The 20,646-nt window shown below is 37.6% G+C and overlaps 2 protein-coding genes across 2 annotated transcripts; both read left to right on the forward strand.

Moving 5' to 3' along the window:
• The first annotated feature begins 3,191 nt into the window (after positions 1-3,191).
• On the forward strand, positions 3,192-4,107 carry LOC118752870 (opsin Rh3-like). The gene is made up of 3 exons (XM_036487723.1): positions 3,192-3,405; positions 3,483-3,665; positions 3,738-4,107. Exons 1-3 carry the CDS (start codon positions 3,320-3,322, stop codon positions 4,090-4,092), a joined length of 624 nt encoding a protein of 207 aa, XP_036343616.1. The 5' UTR covers positions 3,192-3,319; the 3' UTR covers positions 4,093-4,107.
• A 12,368-nt stretch (positions 4,108-16,475) lies between these two features.
• On the forward strand, positions 16,476-17,560 carry LOC118752869 (opsin Rh4-like). Its single transcript, XM_036487722.1, has 3 exons — positions 16,476-16,606; positions 16,691-16,876; positions 16,986-17,560. Exons 1-3 carry the CDS (start codon positions 16,554-16,556, stop codon positions 17,371-17,373), a joined length of 627 nt encoding a protein of 208 aa, XP_036343615.1. The 5' UTR covers positions 16,476-16,553; the 3' UTR covers positions 17,374-17,560.
• The last annotated feature ends 3,086 nt before the right edge of the window (positions 17,561-20,646 follow it).

The raw sequence follows: 20,646 nt of genomic DNA on the forward strand, positions 1-20,646 counted from the left end.
TGAGCAACCGGCCCTAAATATCGTTAACGACGTGGTCGACTTCATAACATACATATAACACACAGTCGATAACGATGTTTAACCTGTAGTTAGTGTTAACCAGACCCTTAGGGCTGATTGTTCAATGTCTGATTAACATAAATCGGAGGTAGAAGCTCCGGTTAAATACAACGACTATTTTATCGATCACATATTATATGCATGATGTCGAAAACGTCCATAATGCTGTTTAACCGGCAAGTAGTGATAACCAGATATTGAACAAAGTTCACTGACCTCAAGAACTTCGTTCTAATACTTACCCACCATATCTCCGTTTTTCTCACTCATGAGTGCCAACCAGGCTTTGAGCTACTGGCCCTAACGGCCGTTTTCACAAGTGCCATACAAAATTATACTTTGCAAATAGCCTACAAAATAGTGTTGGTAGTGTATGTGGAAGTGCTAAGGACGATCAACCAGAAAGAAGGCGGTCATGACGGAAGAAATCTTGCATCCAAAAAGTAAAAATCCCCCGGTGGTGATAATTAGCCAGAGGTATCTGAAGGTACTGTTTATGCTTGAATAGATTGGAAATAATGTAGCAGCTGGTACGGCACATGACGAGGAAGACAAGGCAAGGATATGCAAATAGTGAAGGAGTACAAAAGGATTCAAACCACGCAGTCACCGTCGAAGTTACTGATCACCAAAAGCGAAATGCTCTCAAAAAGAAGGCGGTTCCCAACTGGCGGCTTGAAACGACGAAAACAACAGATTACTGCTGGCCTTGCAACAGTAGGGGCTGAAAATGGACGTGATATTATCGAACCTAGAGTTCAACTCAAGCTTAAGCTGAAACCAGCTATGGATTTCCATTGCGCTTTTAGCTACATTCAATGGCCGAACCGAGCGAAGCGTTGCTTCCGTGTATTATATAAGCTAAAGAACAAATACCTTCCGGGATTGCTGAATAGAAGGCCATCAAGGTTAGACTCTGTTTACGGCACCCAAGGGGAGAATGAAGTGGCGATAATTCCTCGTTTAATGTAGTTTAATGAACGTGTTTTCACTGATGGGCTTACATGCTCCATACAAATTGTACGGGAATGAGGATTTTTGACAGTTGTTTGGCACTTGCCCACCAATTTAGGGACGGCAGTAAGTATCGCCGCCGAAGAAGCGGTCGGATTTCAGCGAGCCTGAAAGAACAACTCATATGGCTAGGAATGTCAAGAAACTGCAGAGAAAAAGGATGCCGCATACATAGGGAACTAAAGAAATAAGCTAGAGGTATTTGCCAAAATAAGAAAAGAGAGGCCGAAATACGTGAATGCAAGGGGCTTTAAATGCTGGGCGACAGGAAAACGCCCGAAATTTTTATCAGCGTATTAGGCGACTTACGGAAGGTTTCAAGACCAGGGCGAACTCCTGTAAGAACAATATTGGCGACCTAGAGACCGATGTCTAGAACGTACTCAAATTATGTAGGGAACACTTTTCCGCCCTACTGTATAGCAAAAGAACTGCAGGTAGTGGAGAAGACAAAACCGAGCCCCCGGTCAATGACGATGGAGTCGATGCCCCACCGCCTGAATATGACAAGGTACGAATGCGATTATGCGGCTGAAAAGTAACAAACCTGCAGGTGCTAACGGCCTGCCGGCCGAGCTATTGAAGTACGGTACCGGTGGGCTGATAAGGTGCATGCATCAACTCTTATGCAGAATATGGTCAGATGAACGCATGCCCGGCAACTGCAATGTAAGTGTACTCTGTCCAACTACCGCTGGATCAACATTCTAAGCATAGGTTACAAAGTCTTATCGAGTGTATTGTGTGAAAGACTGAGGCCCACCGTCAATGAACTGATTGGGCCTTATCAAATTCACCATAGACCAGGTATTCACAATACGCCAAATCTTGAAAAAGACCCGCAAGAATATGATCGGCACAAATCGTCTCTTTGTCGATTTCAAAGCCGCTTTCGACAGCACGAAAAGAAGCTGTCTTCACGAGGCGATATCTGAATTTGGTATCCCGGCGAAAATAATACGGCTGTGTGAAACGATGTTGAGCAATACCACCAGCTCCGTCTGCCGAATTAGATAGAGAAGCAAAGCGAATGGGTCTGGTGATGGACGAGGACAAAACGAAGTATCTCCTGTGTTGACGGTTACAAGTTTTGAAAAAGTAGACGACTTCGTTTATTTCTGAACCAGCCTTGAAATCCAAAGGATAATCACTATTGCCCAACAAGTCCTGCTTTGGACTAAGTAGTCAATTGAGAAGTAAAGTCCTCTCTCTTCGTGAAAAAATCACACTCTATAAGTCAATCATCATGCCTGTGCCGGTGTATGACGCGGAGGCATGGACAATGAATTCATCTGAAGATGCGCCTTTTGGAGATTTCGAGCGAAAGATTCTTCGAAAAATTTACGGCCGTTTGAGATTTAACGATGAGCTGTATGAGCTTCACAACGATATAGACATAGAGCAGCGAATTAAAATGTAGCGGCTTCGCTGGCTAGGTCATGTCGTTCGAATTAACAGAAGCACTCTAGCTCTGAAAGTATTCAACGCGGGTCGCGATGCTAGTTAGAAAGACCAGGTGGAGAAGGACTTGGCTTCACTTGGCGTTAGTTGGCACAGAAGACTCGGCCAAAACAGCTTCGGCGGTTACAGCGCCAATAAAGAAGAAGTTATTATTAGTCGGATTTGGTGTACTATAGATCAAAATACCTAGTAGCAGCTTTGTCCCCTAGAGATATTTTTACTTTCAGTTTTCTTAATGTTTATGCAAAGCTACTAAAAATTAACTCATTCATAACATTAACCTTGCAAATTTCATTGACATGGCAGTTTTTGTGATATATTGTACCAACATACATATTCGTACATACGAATGATAAAGAGTATATAAAGGTGTGTATCAGAACCTATGAATGTATATGTAAATCGGATTTGTTAAATCAACCAATGCATCATAGCACCATGTCATAGACATTCAAAAAAAAAATCAAAGCGCCCTGTCAGCGCATAGCTATACTGAACCTTCTTCACTAACCAACTAAAATCTCGGCTAATCCAAGGCACACCCGATTGGCTAATCTAATCCGTTTTGTGCTCGCAAAAATCACTGCCAATTTGTGGGAAAGTGTTAGTATAAAAGCTGTTACAGCAGATCAACACAATTCTGTCAACGTTGACCGGTGAAAGTGTACACAGCAAACCGAAAGAACAAGTGTTTCCAAAAAAACTGGAATTCATTACAACACAGCGTTGTTTTGGATAGCTTTGGTTTGGCAGTGCATGAAAAGGACGAAGTATATTGACCACTATGGATATGGATATGGAATATTCGTATAGCTTACCGAATCCCTTTGGAAATGTGTCAACAGTGTCGACACTGCGCGCAGAGGCAAGGTGCTGTAGATGCAATATTAATTTTCAATCCCTCCCCACATGCCATTCCAGCTTAAGTACCAACTATTTACTCTTAGAATGTCAGATGTGCGGCTAATCGGTTGGAATGTGCCGCCAGAAGAGTTGCGTCATATACCCGATCATTGGTTGAAGTATCCGGAACCACCTGCTTCCCTACACTATCTGCTGGGCACGTTATATCTCTTCTTTACAACCGTATCGATGGTCGGTAACGGTGTGGTCATCTGGGTGTTCACGGCGTGAGTATGGCGGATAGACTACAGTTAATTCGGAAGAGCTTATTTTAATTTCTAACTCTTTCTCGTACACAGTGCCAAATCTTTGCGTACCCCATCAAACATACTGGTTATCAATTTGGCCATCTGTGACTTCTTCATGATGCTGAAGACACCCGTCTTCATCTATAACAGCTTTCATAGGGGATTCGCTTTGGGTAACTTCGGTTGCCAGGTGTATGGCATACTCGGCGCTTACACCGGCATTGGCGCATCTACCACGAATGCTTTCATTGCATACGATCGCTACAACGTCATCACCAAACCAATGGAAGGCAAAATGACGCATGGCAAGGCGATTACGATGATTATGTTTGTGTATCTCTATGCCACACCGTTTGTAGTTGGATGTGTGACGGAGACTTGGGGCAGATTTGTGCCAGGTAGGTGAAATGGCTTATTTTCTTGTTGTTACATGTGTTACAGTTAGGGATGGCAGCGATTAATCATCTGATTAAATGAATCGATTATTTTGGTCCAATTTACGATTTAATTGTATCGTAGTTTTGTGTTTCATTAATCGATTATTAATCAATTAATTGTAGAATAATCGTAAAAATATTTTCAAGAAATATGAATTCTGTAGTTGCAAACAGCCACAAGAATTGCTTAAGTTCAGAGCATACAATAGTTGTGCATTTAAGCCTTGTCAAAGCTACAAACCTAATACCGAATTTCCATAAGGCATTGAAGTGACAAAAAATTAGTGTCATTTAAAAATTGCCACGTGGAATTAAATATAATGACGAATATTTTTTAATGCCCAATTTTGTTATTAAGAATTCGCAGACTATACTGGTTAAAGTCTTGATTCGGTATTCGATAACTCCCACCATTGTTTTGTTCTCGTAAATTACCGAATATAATATTACCATATTGACGAGATGGCAAGTCTGATAATGTGGTAACACACGCTTTAAAATGTCAGTTAATTCCTTTCTGTCACCTATTTCCTGGAATTTTTCGCGCGAAAAGTGCATACATTTTTTAAAAAGTTCAATAAATTTTTCTAGCGTGGAATAAATAAATGTTTTTTAAAAAATAAATAAATTGTAACAGTAAATTGAATGAATTTACTTACTCATATGCGTTATGCCTTTCGGCAGCGAGCAGATTTAAAATTGAATAAATTTCGAACGGCTGATTGCGGTTTACCAACTATCTGAAAATTATCAAGCTTCCAACACGATAAAATAATGATAAAATAATTTTACACAAACAAAATACATGGGGAAAAATTACCGAACACCCGAGTACCAAACTCGAAGTGATGACCCCTATTGTAAAACCACTTTTTGCCAAGTTTTAACGTATTATTTTTGTTGTTATTGAACTTTTGTTATTTTTTTTATAAAAATATAGTTCATGCTTTAACAAAACCCGTGTAAATCCAAGTTTCCAAATTTGTGCAATATAAAAAAAAAAAACAATAAACTTTCGTACAAGTTTTGAACGTTTTAAAAATTCTAAAAAATCAATCGAAATTTTTAGCCATTTGAAACTTGTACTTTATTCTACTAAAAGATTGGTACAATACAGCGATATTCTATTGAAGTTTTCAACAAATAAATTTTCGTGATTGGGATAAAGAAAAATTCTTTGGGTGTTCACACCAAATTTTGGCAAATACCCAATCGTGAAACACTGCCTTTGAACTTGTATTTATACCGATGTTTTTAAATAATGAACTATAAAAAAAACTAACCAAAATTATATAACAGCAAAAATTATATTTTAAAACTTGTTAAAATTTGGTGCGGCTATAATTTGTTCGACTACTGAACATAAGTTTACAATGATTACTAATCGCATTTTAAAATTTTCAGGCAATAGCCTCATGCGATTATCGATTATATTTTTTGTTGTTTGTGTGAAATATTTTATTTTTATCAGTATTCTGCTTTTAATCAAAATATGTTGAAATAAGTGAAACTAAAAAAAAATTTTGCCAGAAACCTTAGTATATTGAGACCTTTAGAGGCAATGACAGTAATTGTACTGTGGCGAAAAAGGCAAAACTTTAAGCCAGTAATTCCGCTAGTGCATTGCGGTAGCGAACAAATAATTAAAATATTACCAAAGCAGCTCGTCGCCCAAAAATTAGAAGATGCCCCCTTGAAACAATTTTACCGAAGAACATTCTTTGTTTGCTAGCCACATCAACTTTACTCGACCAAAAGTTGAAAAAAATCATTTCAAAGATCCGTTAGCATTGTCCTCAGTAAAGAAATTCTTGAGAAATTAAATAATGTGCGCAAAGCATCTTATGGAAACGTCTTTGGGCCCCTCATAAATCTCTTTTACACAAAAGAAGGCGAAAAGATGACGACTTTCGAAAAATGTTATTTAGTTGATACTTCGGTGGCTGCTGAACGCCTTTTTTCAAAAGCTGGTGCTAAAGCCACCGAGAAACGCAACCGTGTAGCAACAAAGCGCTTATCAAAACACTTGTTTTTGCAAAAATGTTTAAATAATAAATAATTATCGGCGCTGAAAATACTCGTTTTATTTTGTTTAAGGCTAATTAACCAGAGAATTAGAAATTTTTTATGAAAAATGTTTTTGTGAATACCCACTGTAAAAAATGCCTTTAAAAATTTGATCAACCGATTATTTCTGAATAATTGCAATTAATTTTTTTTGGTTTGTGATTAATCATATGATTAATTAATCGCTTATTTTATTTTTTTTGCCATCCCTAGTTACAGTAATACAAAACGAGGCGATAAAAAAACACACAGCCGCGTGTATGTATAACTTTTTTCAGTTGGTATTTAAAACTTCCCCATTACTTTGTTTGGCAACAGAGTTTAGTATTTAGTATCGATCCGATGCAATACATACATGTACATATGTTTGTAAATGTATCTATGTATATTTGTAGAAAGATTGAAATTAAAGTGTGTTAAGGGAGCTACAAGTTCAAGGTTGAATTAGACGGTGATTCCAATCTTGCCGTTCACATGGCTAATGCATTTTTGAGTATCGGATAAAATTACATAGTTTAAAAATGTTTGAAGTATCACACTAACTATATACATGTCTTTACAAACAGGTGGTTAACTTTCAATTAGGTTTAGGTAACACTGTGTAAAAAATAAAAAAGTAGTGTTACAAATCATATACAGTATTGGACATATCTATAGCACCCCCTTTCAAAGCGATATTGTTTGCCACTTATGTTTAGTTATTTGTTTTTAAGAATTTTCAATTAAAATACAGTTCATTCTCTAACAAAACCCATATAAACCCATGTTTTAAACTTTTTAAAAGACCGCAAAAAAAGCGCAACAAACTTTCCCTTAAATTTTAAACTTTTTTCTCAGAAGCTCTAGAATTTTTTTGAGTACACAGTTTTATAGCCCAATCAATTTTAGTCTGATAATATGCAAGTTTCAAGTCGCTAGAGATTACCGTTGATTTTTTAGAATTTTATTTGTCTCATTTGCTTCCATATAACGACTAAACACAATTTATTTTTATATGGCAGAAACCCGCAACATCCTCGGCGAAAAAAAATCTTAAAAATCAACGGTAATTTTTAGCCACTTGAAACTTGCACATTATTAGACTAAAATCGAATGGGCTATAAAACTGTGTATTCAAAAAAATTCTACCGCTTCCTAGAAAAAAGTTTGAAATTTGGGTGAAAATTTGTTGCACTTTTTTGCGGACTTTTAAAAAGTTTTAAACTTAAGTTTATGTGAGTTTTGTCAGAGAATGAACTGTATTTTAATTGAAAACTCTTAAAAATAAATAAATAAACATGAGTGGCAAACAATATGACTTTGAAATGGGGGTGCTATTGTATTGGCCAATACTGTATGTATGTACATTAGGGTGGTCCAAAGAAATTAAAGTCTGAATTATAATACTCTCACCCCCTAGTATTGTTCGAGGTATATTGAAGAAAACTATACTACTGTATTTCTTATAAAAAAAAATATTTAGAGGTGGCTTAAAGGGCTCAAAGTTTTCCATGTATTTTATGGAAAACCCCAATTTTTTATAGAAATAGCATAGAATCCTCCAAATCTAGACTCTTCAATGGACCCTTCTTCAGGAGAATAATAGAACAATAAATTGGCACTTACAAACAGGGCCGTCCAGAGAAAACTCGGGCCCGGAGTGCAAAATCATGGGCCCTACCCATAAATTGTATTAATTTAAAATGTGATCAATTGACAGTTTTCCACGTAGCATTTTGTAACGTTTAAAAGCCTGTAACGAAGAAACAGTTTCTAGCGGAAATATCGAAAAATATTTGTTTCTATAATGAATTAATTTTTTTTTATAAAAATGTTAGTTATAAATATAAGATAAGCTGCAATAATTCAAAATCCGTTAACATACTCAACAAAATCATAAGTCTGCCATTATTTCAGGCCTCTCGAAAATCCCGGGCCCGGGGGGATTGCACTGCTTACCACTACACTACTTCAAGGAATAATACTCAATTGTGTATGTAACTATTCTTTAATATTAACTTGTTTTATGGAGGTCAATCAGAGATAGAGGTGAGCAAGTTACGGTACATCTTCTCACCAAAGAAGAATTGCGTCAAATAGGATCCTTCAAGCCTTCAAATCCGCAGGTCCAGATGGTATTTCACCGAATCAGCCGCAGCAATCTTTGGAGTTAGCTCAAAATGGCTGTATGCTATTTTTAATGGAGCCCTGACCCTTAACTACATTCCGGAGACCTGGCTAATGTCAAGGGTTGTCTTCATCCCTTTGTAGACCTACTTCTTATTCTACCACCATCTCTCCAGCTCAATATAACGGAGCGACTGATTGAATCCCTCCTTAGCGAACCAGTTGCAAACACACGTATGGCATCACATCATGCCTATATGAAGAGGTAATCCACCGAACAGCGTTGCGTGTCGAAAACAGAGAAATCTTTAACCATAAAGAAATATACCTTGATAGCATTTCTAGACATCAAGGATACTTCCAACAACATCACTTTTGAAGCAATCAGATCAGCCCTAACGGCTGTGGGCATTCACTCAAAGTTGTGGTCGCTCATACGATGGTGGGTGGAAGGTTCCAAGGTCATTGCGTATGCTGACGATCTTGCGATGGTTGTGAGTAGAAAATTTTCACAAACTCTGTATGATATCATGCAGGACAGACTAAATAATTAGAATGTCATGTAATTGAAAGATGGACCTGGGAGAAAGACCTGGGCATTAACCCAGACAAAACTAACCTGGTGCTCTTTACAATAATATCTGTGTTCATATGGAATAGTAGCTTATTTCGGGAAGCTGGTTTAAGTATAATGCGTTTATTCGGACTGTTGCAAGTCTCTAAACGAGATGGCTGAGCAGTCTGCTCTTCACTTGGTATGAGTGCCGTGGCAGCGGAACATATCAGGCAACGAAAAGGCAGACGAACTTGCAAGATAGGGCACATCCGCTCCACTTTCGCGGAAGTGTTTAGGCATTCCGCTCGCTACCTGCAAGGTCATTCTTAGGGATATATCCCTAAACTAGCAAGTGATAGGTGGGCTTGAGTCACCACTTGCTGCAATACGAAACTTACGTGGCCAAATTGGGTCAAAAAACGGCCGAAGGATCTCCTCATGCGAGCAGAGGGGGCTTAGATCCGCAGCCGTGGGTCTGTTAACAGGCCATGTTGCCATCGGAAGGCACGCGGAGAGGCTAGGGGTCTCCCGTAACGACTTCTGCAGAAGCTGCAGAAACGAAGAAGAGTCAGAAACCTTGCAGCACCTGTTATGCGAATGCTCCGCTCTTTGTGGAAGAAAACGAAAGTTACCCGAGTTAACCGAGGTAGGCAACTTCTGGATTTCGCGCAATCCACACGATGGTTTGAGGGTTCTAACGATCCGCGTGGTATCACAACGGGCCCAAAATCTAACGGCCTAGGTATGCCACTTGAACCTAACCCACCTTATGGGTCAAACAAAACCCTCGATAAATGATATAATAAGACCCGTAAAGAAACTTAAATATTAAAAAATTGTTAAATAAACAATTGAGTAGTATTTCTTAAAGTAAAGTAAAGTAAAGTAAAGTAAAGTAAAGGAGAAACATAGGCTGCATTTCTTTATTCATTCTGAACGTTTGGAATAAGCTTTTTGTTTATTTATTCTTTAGAACGTTCCTGTTGATATGTTGACGTATATTTCAAACGCATTCTGTTTATTCCGGCTGTGAAATGGGATTATCCGGAATGTATAAAGAAACGCAGCCATAGTTTTCCGATTGAAAAATATGTTAACATGTTTATTTTTTCGCTTTAGGGGATCATACCTATAAAATTCAGACTTTACTTTTCTCACATGTATTTTTCTACCACCCCATATACATACATATACCTAGCTTTCTAGTTAGACTATTAAGCGCCCGGGGCGAATATTGATATAACGCCCACAACTACTTCCTACAAAATACTCCATGTTACCACAAAAAAAAACAATTTTTACCTCCAAAATGTACTTTTTCCATTATTCGCCATGATTTACCATCTTTTCACTGTGAGGTATGCGTGCAATACATACAAGCAGTTTATATTTGAGACTGGTAACCTTACTCAAAAGATTTGCATTTCGGACACGATGAACACAGAGAGATCAGCTATAGACTAAATTCTTCCGCGTTGTACTTACAATTATTAGTAAGGTAAACACCAAAGTGATCCTGAAGAGGACGTCAAAAATCCCAACATACATATATAGTGGTTTACGAGATGCCAAAGCTTGGCCAGATAAAATCAATTTATTTTTTAGAAATTCGATGGTTGGGCAAAGCAGCAGCAAACTTCGGAATGCAGATGTCAAGTTGTCACAGGTTTATACTGGTCGATCTTTAGACAAGGGCGTAGCTGGATCTGATGTAGGAAAGAGCAAAGGTTAATATAAGAAAACAACAACTCTCCCAACAATAGGTTGTTCCCTGGGTATAGGACCCGTAAGATAAAAAAATATACCCAATAAGTGACCCAAAACAGCCTTTTTAATTGCCCTCTCCTCCAAACTTTGACGGCCCACCACACGAAACAAGGACTACGCTTTAAGCATATGCGCTTGCAATGTCCGTACCGTCCATAGGAAAGGTGTCTTCATGCAACTGCTGGTTTTCTTACAGAAATACTAGGCTTGCATCACCATTGTATAGGAATTGCGATGAACAGAGCACGATTGCGAATAATTTTCAACGTGCGACATCTATGTATTACTGCTGGCATGAGGCGGCGGTGGTCTCGACAGCTTTAATTCAGGTTCACCCCTATCAGTGAACGAATTTTCGCAATCCGCTTAACATATTTGCTCCAACAATCAAATCTGAATCCTGCTTAAACAAGAACTGTTTGGGTCTCATTGACCGGACATAAATGAGCAGTGGGACTCGATCCTCCACTCTATGCTCAGCCATCTCGTTTAGAGATCTGCGGTTTCCTACTTTCACCCACACAGGAAGAGCTGATATGACGAAAGTGTCAAGCAGCTGCTGTAGAGAAATACATATCATTCCAACCCACCCTGCAGCCAAATCTGACGCGCTCGACAATTCAGCGACACCGGGGTAAGTGAGATGTAGACAGGCATGAATGCGACGCACAATTTGTATCAGAAATAAGAATAGCACCACAAACAACAGCGAAAAAATCCTTCACCCCTAGATGTCACGTCGAAAAACCTGTTTTGTGTTTGTAACAGCTTGTTTCTAAATATTTAGCAAAAACACTGAATGAGGGTGGAGGTATCGATGATGATTTGCAACGCTAAGCTTATGAAGAAATTATGGGAGAAACAAACGACTTGTAACAACAATGAAATGCTGGCTTTCAGGAAAAATGCCCGAAGGTTTTATCAGAGAGTTAGGCGACTTACGGAATATCTTAAGGCCAGGGTGAACTGTAAGAACAACATTGGCGACCTAGTGACCGATGTCTAAAACGTACTTAAATTCTAAAGGAAACACCTTTCCACGAACCCGAGCAACAGTCGTTAATGACGGAGTCGATTTTCCTCCGCCTGAATATGACGAGGTACGAATAGCAATTACGCGGCGGAAAAACAAAAAAGCTGCTGGAGCTGACAGCCTGCCAACTGAGCTATTCAAGTACGATGGCGAGGAGCTGCATCAACTCTTATGCAGAATATTATCAGATGAAGGCATGTCCGACGACTGGAATTTAGAAAGGCGACCCCGCCAAACGCACCAACTACCTCGGGATCAGCTTTCTAAGCGTACAAGGTCTTATCGAGCGTATTGTGTGAAAGAGCCCAACGTCAAAAAACTGATTGGGCCTTATCAGTGTGACTTTAGACCTGACAAATCCCCCATAGACCAGGTATTCACAATATGCCAAATCTTGGAAAGGACTCGCGAGAACAGAATCGACACTCACCATCTATTTGTCGACTTCAAAGCCGCTTTCGATAGCACTAAATGCGCAGTTATCCACAGACGTAAAAACGGAGAACGTGTTATCTGACACCATCCATATTATGGGATCTGCGTGTTAACAAAAACTCACCACCGCATGACCGTGACGTAGACGTTGCTTCTTTCTCTATCTATCAACAGCACACTTGATATCTTTCTACGTACTTTACGCTACGCTACGTACACATTCGTGTGTAACCGCGCTGTAAAAGGAATCGCCTACACGCCGCGGTGTCTGAAATGAGAATCAGTCAGATTTGGGAAGGACCTCTCTCAGCCGTTTGATACCAAACGAAGCTTCAGACAAGGTCACGTTAATTCTTTAATCTGATATTGGAGAAGATCATCAGAGCCGTAGAACTAAACCGCGCAGGCACAATACTTTATGAGAGCGTACATTTGCGGGCGTATGCCGACATTATCGGTAAAAACAAAGGCAAAACAAGAAAAAAACTAAGTATCTTCTGTTGTCAGTCAAACAGTCAGAGCATATCCTGACAATTACAAGTTTGAAAAAGTAGACGGCTACGTTTATTTGTAAACCAGCATTAACACCAATAATAATGCCAGCCCAAGGTGTATTCAATAGATGATAGCAGTACCCTTTTATTTTCTTCGCCTCACGGCTCGTCAAATGGCTGCTCTTCATTGGTTGGAGCTGTTGATTATTTATTGTTTTCTGTTCTCTTTCACATCCTTCGTATGAAATTTTTGGTACATGTACATGTACATTTTGTTATTGTCGTACCGATACCACCTTATAGAATACGCCTTGTGCCAGCCTTGAAATCGAACGCAGAATCAATCTTCCCAACAAAGCAAATCATGATGAAATCAAGTGAAATCATTTTGTATTAAAATTATTAAATTTTGAAAGAAAATGTGAACGTACTTGATTTATGGGAAGTAATTTAATCGAAACCAGGTAATTTATGCTGTCATGTGAACATAGTTTTAGGCATGATACAAATATTTAAAGGCAGTTTCACTTCGTCTTCTTATCCGCCATTGCTCCCATTTGACGTAAACTGTGCTTTTGAAGTTTTCTTTTAAATTAAAGCTACCATCTTTGAAGAATCTAAAAAGTGGTTTTTTTACTTCAAAAAAATTATTTCAAAGTTATTTCATGGAATATATTTTGAGCATCATTTTATAGCGAGCTTTTAGTGGTTTATTTCTCAAATTAATTATAAAACGGAAGGGAAGTAAAATACTACTATTACATTGCGTAATGCACATAGATAATCTATTTGTTTATGCAATAATTTCCATCATTATTTAGAACGATTAGATGCATATTTCGGGATGGCCACGTGCATGGTAACTTCACCAAGGTGTTGTTTGCTTGTTCCAACCACTTTTCGGCGGCCTGCACCAGCAGCAGTAGAGCGAGTTGTTTATCTGTCTATAAACTGTAACAAGGAGCTCTAAGAATTTGTAAATTTTTTTTACCTCCCTCTAAGTTTATGCTTCCATAGTGCTTTCACTGACGATAAGCTACTTTTTAACTATTCCTTTGTTCATATGTCCTCTAAAAAGGATCCAAATTAAAGCAACATCCTAATATCTATAATAATATCTAATGGAACACTGCATATAATGCCAAATTGCGTTAAGGTATTTTAAATTAATACACACTTATTAACAGCTATGCTAATACGATGAATTAAGTAAATTTACCTTGTGTGTTGTTATTTTTTAATGCATAAAAAATTCCTTTAAAAAATAATAAAATTTCCAAACCAATAATTTGTTGAGGTGGCAGTGATACTCGAGCAATTTACGAAAAGTATAAACGTCATTAGCACAGTTTATGTCAAAAAATTTCACAAGTGAAACTACCTTCTTTTTTGTATCTTGGTTTTAGGTGATTTTTAAATTTTTTTCGAATTGATTGATTTAATTTTTCTTTTGTATTTATCGAAGCCCTTGATTTGTGGGCCCTTGTTTCCCCATGCTTTAACCATGTCGTTTACCGCCAATTCATTTATGTAGTCTGTCTTCATATGCTGGTTTGAACCGACGAGGATTTTATATAGTATGTTTCATGGGAAGAAGCGATTTGAAAGAAAAGAGTGGCGTTTCAAAGATAAAATTCCAAACCTATCGACAAATTCCTTTTTGTAAGTAACCAATTCGGTTTCTGTCGTAGAAACAACGGTAAATATTGGCTAATTTTAGGGTAAATTTTGCTCTGCAACTTACGATTTGCAGACTAAACTTTCAATTTCGGGATACAGGTTCTTTGGAGCAATAGAAATATTATCGTGTACAAATTTTCTATAAGTCCAACAAACATTGAGCATTTTAATGCAAACAATTTTTCAAAAATTAGCAATTTTTTTTTATTATCAAAATACTCGAAAACTGCTCGAATGATTTTGCTTTTGTTTTCTTTAATCAAAAACTCAAGTTTTTTCCTTTCATTTGGTATATGGGAAGTACTGGTTGATATGTTGTAAGTATGTTTATTTTATTCAAATATATGGGCATAAATGATTTTCCATACAAAATCACTTCGTCATCATTCTGCAAACACATGCTTGCTCTGGAAGTGAGAGAAGAAGACAAAAAATATGTATGTATGGTATTACGGCTTTTGAGTAACAGATGACGCAATATTCATAACCAAATCGCAGCGCATGTATGTAAATACAAGAAGACCTAGGTAAATTTAAACACTTTACTTATGTATAAAGGACAAAGGTGAAGAGGAATATGTAAATGAAGAATATGATAAACATTAAAGTAAAACCAAAGATAAATATAAAGAAAAATATGAGGATGAGGATACCGATAAAAGTAAAGATGAAGATAGAGGAAGAAAGATTAAAATAAAGGTAATTATAGAGAAAAGGATATAGACAGAAACTCAATCTGGGGACTATTTCGGTATTTTAGAGATTTTCGGAGTTCTCGGGACTTATCGATATAATAATCGATATTTTATCGGTTTTGTTATCGATATTTTTTATCGATTTTGTTATCGAAATTTTTATCGGTATTGTTATCGATTTTGCTATCGATATTCTCGGAACTTATCGATATTATAAACGATACTTTTTATCAATTTGGTTATCGATATTTTTATCGATTTTGTTATCGACTTTGCTATCGATTTTGTTATCAATTTTTCTATCGATATTTTTTTGTTATCGATATTTTTTTCTTAATCTGTGCTTTCGTTTTTGGCTTGGATGTGCTCTTAACCATGCCATGTATTCTACGTTTAAATTTAGCGGCCTGCATACCAAGACGAAAGCGCTGGAGTGTTCCTTTTTTGCTATACATGGGTGTGTGTAAAGTGTAAACACTATAAACCATTTGACTTAATAATTTCAAGCCGCCTTTATACCAGACATTTTAGTTTACTCCTCAAAACTGTCGCTGACAATGTTAGCCAACGGTTTATTTACTTTTGTGATCCATACAGCATTTGTGTTTGTGTCGAGCTTATTCTGATAATTATAATTTTTGTGTTTTTTGCACAACATCATTGGTCCTATGAACATATCGTCGTTTAAAGTACAAAACCGCATATCAAGAAAATGCAAAACCTCGCATGTGACGTTACCAAGATTTTGTAGGTGAGAGTAAAGCTAGTCCTATTTCAAAACGGTTCTCTCTTTTATCCCGAATTATCTCTTCTTCTTATATCTAAGAATCGATATTTTAGTATAAATGGATAAGGGCTTGATGACAGGAGCTTCCGGTGAGCACAAATGTCAGTTACGAGGTTTCGCAGAACGACGACGATACGCGATATATACTTGTGTACACACTTTCGTTCATATGTACATACATACATACATATGTGCATATGTCGATACCCATTCAATAAACCTTTTATTAATTAAGTGAGGGTGTATTCAATGCATAATTTCCCCATCCACCCTTCGAGCTACAAACAAACGCTGTCCATCTCATGTCTTCCACTTTAACCATACTTATGCTACACTGTTGCCACTTGGCATTGATTGCCGTCTGAGCCTATGGAATTTGGAATTTGTCAACTTGCAACATGTTCTCTGCCACAGCGCCGATTAAGCGGCACGCAAACCAAATGCATTACAAAATGTAATAGTAAATTCAATTAGAATCACTATAAGCCAACCGCAAGACGAGCAAAGTATTGGAAACTATAAAAGCCCTTTGCATTCTTCGGCATCACTCAACATCAAAAGTTTCGGCTGTAGTGGCTATGTTGCGCGCGGTGCGATTTCGAGACGTTTTAAACGGCTAAATTAGTGCAAGAAGCTAGCGTTTTGTGGCCGCGAGAGTGTTAATTTTTTTTTGCTAAAAAGAAAATTTGCTTGCAATTCTCATAAACGTCAAGCAGGCGAAGCGCGTAAACGCATGAACGGCACAGCAACGTTGTAATCACACTTCCAACATCCAAGAACAGCGCTCAGGAAAATCACAGCGAGCTGACAATGCTGCCTTGCTGCAATGCGAGCCTGAAGCCTGTGCTGCGGCCAGAAGCGCGGTAAAATATCACTCATACGGCATGTGTTACGCAATGCCTTATGGCAACTATGGTACTATTTTCTTTTTTGTTTTCATTTGTCAGCGTCTCTAATGAGCTGCAGTTTCTGGGCTGGAATGTGCCGCCTGATCAGATACAATACATTCCCGAACATTGGCTGACACAATTGGAACCACCAGCCTCCATGCACTACATGTTAGCCATACTCTACACATTCCTCTTCTTCGCCTCGACCATTGGCAATGGACTTGTGCTGTGGGTTTTCATGAGGTACAAAACGATTTTACAATACGGAGCCACGCGTGTTTCCATAAAACTTCAACAAAGTATTTACTAAATATTCTACTATTTCCATCTCTTTGCTCTCTAACTTCCATAGCGCAAAAGCTCTCCGCACGCCATCGAATATTTTTGTATTAAATTTGGCTTTTCTCGATTTTATTATGTGCGCCAAAGCGCCGATATTCATCTATAACAGCTTTCATCGTGGCTTCGCGCTCGGCAATACTTGGTGTCAAATTTTTGCCGCCATCGGCTCATATTCGGGCATTGGAGCGGGTATGTTGAATGCCGCCATCGGTTATGACCGCTACAATGTCATCACAAAGCCAATGAATCGCTCAATGACCATGACCAAGTCTATTATAATGAATTTGCTGATTTGGGTGTACTGTACGCCGTGGGTGATTATGCCATTGACAGGATTTTGGGATCGATTCGTACCAGGTAAATATGTGGTGGGTGTGGGTGAAAATTTGGGTATCTGATATTCGTGTTAAACGGTCGATTACTTCTCAATGGCCTTTTCGATTGTTCTGCAAAGGTTGGTAATGACTGCTCAATAGTATAATTAATAATTCAGCGGAGTGATTACATCTAACTTCTATTTACATTTGTGTAAAGGAAATGTAATCGGTAATGCGTATGCAATAACAGCAAGTATCATATAAGTGCTTTTTATTGTTGTTTATGTAAATACAGTGAAATCTCGAATACGTTGCTAAACTTCTGAAACCTGAAGTAACCGTATAAAATTTAATTTCGCGGCCAAAAACCCTTGATTCGATAATATCGGGAATAAAATTCAGTAAATATGTCTTTACTCTTACAGTTTCGATCTGTAAATATCAGGGAATGATATTATTCGCTTTTAGATTTTTTCTGCCATGAAAACCTGTATTTGAATTTTATTTTTATTTTTTTTTTTTTTGTTTAATCGATATTTCGTGTTTTTTTCGATAATAATCTTTGAGACAAAACATGTTCGATCATATGTTCTATGTAGATCTAGAAAATTTTTAATCTGAAATTAACGGTTATTATATGTAGCAAGATGTCAGTTTTTAGTTCTTTTCAGAATCCTTCTGCTATAATAAGAGTATTTTGATTTATTTTACACAACGAAATATAAGGATTCATATGTAAGAATATTTCTTAAGAATATTTCCCACATTTAGATATCCTTTTCAAGTAAATAAATACATTTATAGGAACTTTTCTAATGACATCCTACGTAGATCATGATTTTATTTAAGATAATGCTTTCATTTTAAAATCACAAATGTATGCATCAAATTAGGTAGGAAATGAACTTTAAAAGCTGCAGAATTTCTGCCGCTGCTCAAAAATGTATGCAGTCCGTTTTCGAAAATAGTATCTTATCATAGTTAGTTAGTTAATTCTGTAGCAGAACAAGAGACACCGCGACCTAAAAGATCATTGTATCTCTTAAAAAGAGAGCCCCCAACCCAGTGCGGCCTAGATACCTTCGGTCCTGGTACCCAGCACAGTGTTACCGCGTTTTTGGCTGCCAAAATTTGTAGCGTGTCAAAGCAGTCTCTAACCAGCTTGGATTTCATAGTACTGTTTGAAAGGGCCCGGATGGCTGATTGGCTAACTGAAAGGATAACTAGAAAGGAGCCCTTCAAACTTTTTTCAATGTCTAATTTTGCGCCGTTTAAAATTGCAAGTTTCTAGCCAGGTCCAGAAAATACCTGCACCTGCTTTGTCCTCCATCCTGGAACCGTCTGTGCACCAGTGTACGTTTCCGATAAAAAGTGCAGGGAGCCCATTTCCCCTATCTTAGCGATCGGAACTTTCTGCCAAAGCAGACTTCTTTTGTTATGGAAGCAGAAATTCCGCATATTTCCAACCCTGATATCTTCCCAAGAATACCTGCATTTTTTGCTTATTTGTGAAGAAGTCGTCGTTAGATATTGGAAGTTGCAAGCTCCCTCGTGACTGCTGTTTCTTGTATAAAAATATGTAGGAGTCCATCCCAGAAGCGACTCTAGAGCCGCAGTTGAGTTCTTATAGATCCAGTAACGGATAGGCAGTTTGTTAAGGCGAAGTATGGCAGTTCTTTTGGCGTGTCTTCTGCCACCATGCGGCATGCTATGGATGCATAAGACACAATCGGACAGACGATCATGCTGTAGAGCCACTATATCGGCCTTGAGCTTAATCCCCATGTTCTACCAAAGAGTCTTCTGCAGGCCCACATGGTCCGTCTCTTATCTAGCATAATCTCCAGATATTTGACCGTAGTTATAGCCTGTTTCCAGCCGCACTTCCGGCAGTACAAGCGCACGGAAGACACCCCGTAAGGAGTGACGGCCATCTCTTACCATAATTCTCATACCTAAACTTGCAACGCCCATTTCTAAAAGATTATCCGATTTAACAATAAAGTTGCGGAACAAATATTGTTAACGAAGGGCTATTCTAACAAGCTCTTTACCATGGGTTGGTTGGCCTTTTTTTTACTACCTTTTAAGTTGGGTTTTCTTTAACTGATTCGAAAAATTTTAAGATTTTAAAAGGTTAGTCCTCTCAATTAAAAAGGGTAGTCGTAGATCAACACATATGTAAATTATGACTGTCAATCACTTCACATCTTTAGCTGACAAATTTCATTGTAAGTGACTATTCAATCAATAAAAAAAGGTGTTTAAAGGCCGGTCCACATAGAACTTTCGCGTTGACTTTGGCGTTGGCGTTGGTTTGACAGAACGCTCGTTAAAAGAATGCTTGCTATAATGATCGCTTGGCACCGAATGCCTTGGCCACTAAATTTACATACTAGCGACAAATAAATTAATATTTCATATCAATAATTGCATGAAAAAAGTATTTGTGGGTTGTACCTCCCTCCCAAGGCTCGTATGGCCTCATTTTTGAAAAATAAAATAAATAGATTTATGAAGGGAGATTTTCAAACCAATTTTCGATTTATAAAGCATTCTTTATTTTTTATACTACTCGGCTGGAAATTTAATTTATATTCTTGTAACTCGAGTCTACATATCGCGTACTTTCTTCAAAGGTTTACTGATTCAATATTTATCTTATCTTGTCAATTTAACTGAACTAGTAGCTTCAAAAGTGTTTTCGTCAGTAAACTTTCTTAAACCGCTTTAGTTTAACACCAGAATTGTAATATTTAAGTTATTTTATCAATTTAAATGAATACAATTTTTCAACATGTTACAACCCCCCAAAATATTCCCGGCAGTAAACTTTCCTAAACCTCTTTATTTTGATACCCATATTTTAATTTTTAATTTACCTTATTAATTAAAATAAACAAAAATTTTCAAACAGGTGGCAACGTTCCCCAAAACAGTGTTTCGGCCGTGAGCCTTTTGAAACCTCTTTATTTAGACAGTCATATTGCAATATTTAATGTATCTTATCAATTTAGCTAAACTGTAATTTTCAAACAGGTGGTAACTCTCTAATTTTTTTCTTCTATATTTTAAGTCAGACCTCAAGAAATACATCGGTGAAAACTGCTTTCTATTTCTATTTCTATACAGACAGACAGACAGTAAAAATTTCTAAGAATTCTTGATTTGGCTTCTGTTGCTCTTATAAAAGCCGCCCCAACTTATACACCCAGAAAAAAGTCAGCTAAATATATTCTTCTTAACACAAGATTTGGTAAATATAAATGTGTTGAGGAAAACATATTTATTTGACGTAACTAAACACTTATCTCAGTGTACTTCTTTACTTGTTAATTAAAAAATTCGATTTGT

Source organism: Rhagoletis pomonella, unplaced genomic scaffold (assembly GCF_013731165.1).
Source record: "Rhagoletis pomonella isolate Grant_MI unplaced genomic scaffold, Rhpom_1.0 Rhpom_scaffold_01924, whole genome shotgun sequence".
NCBI classification, from domain to species: Eukaryota; Metazoa; Arthropoda; class Insecta; order Diptera; family Tephritidae; genus Rhagoletis; species Rhagoletis pomonella.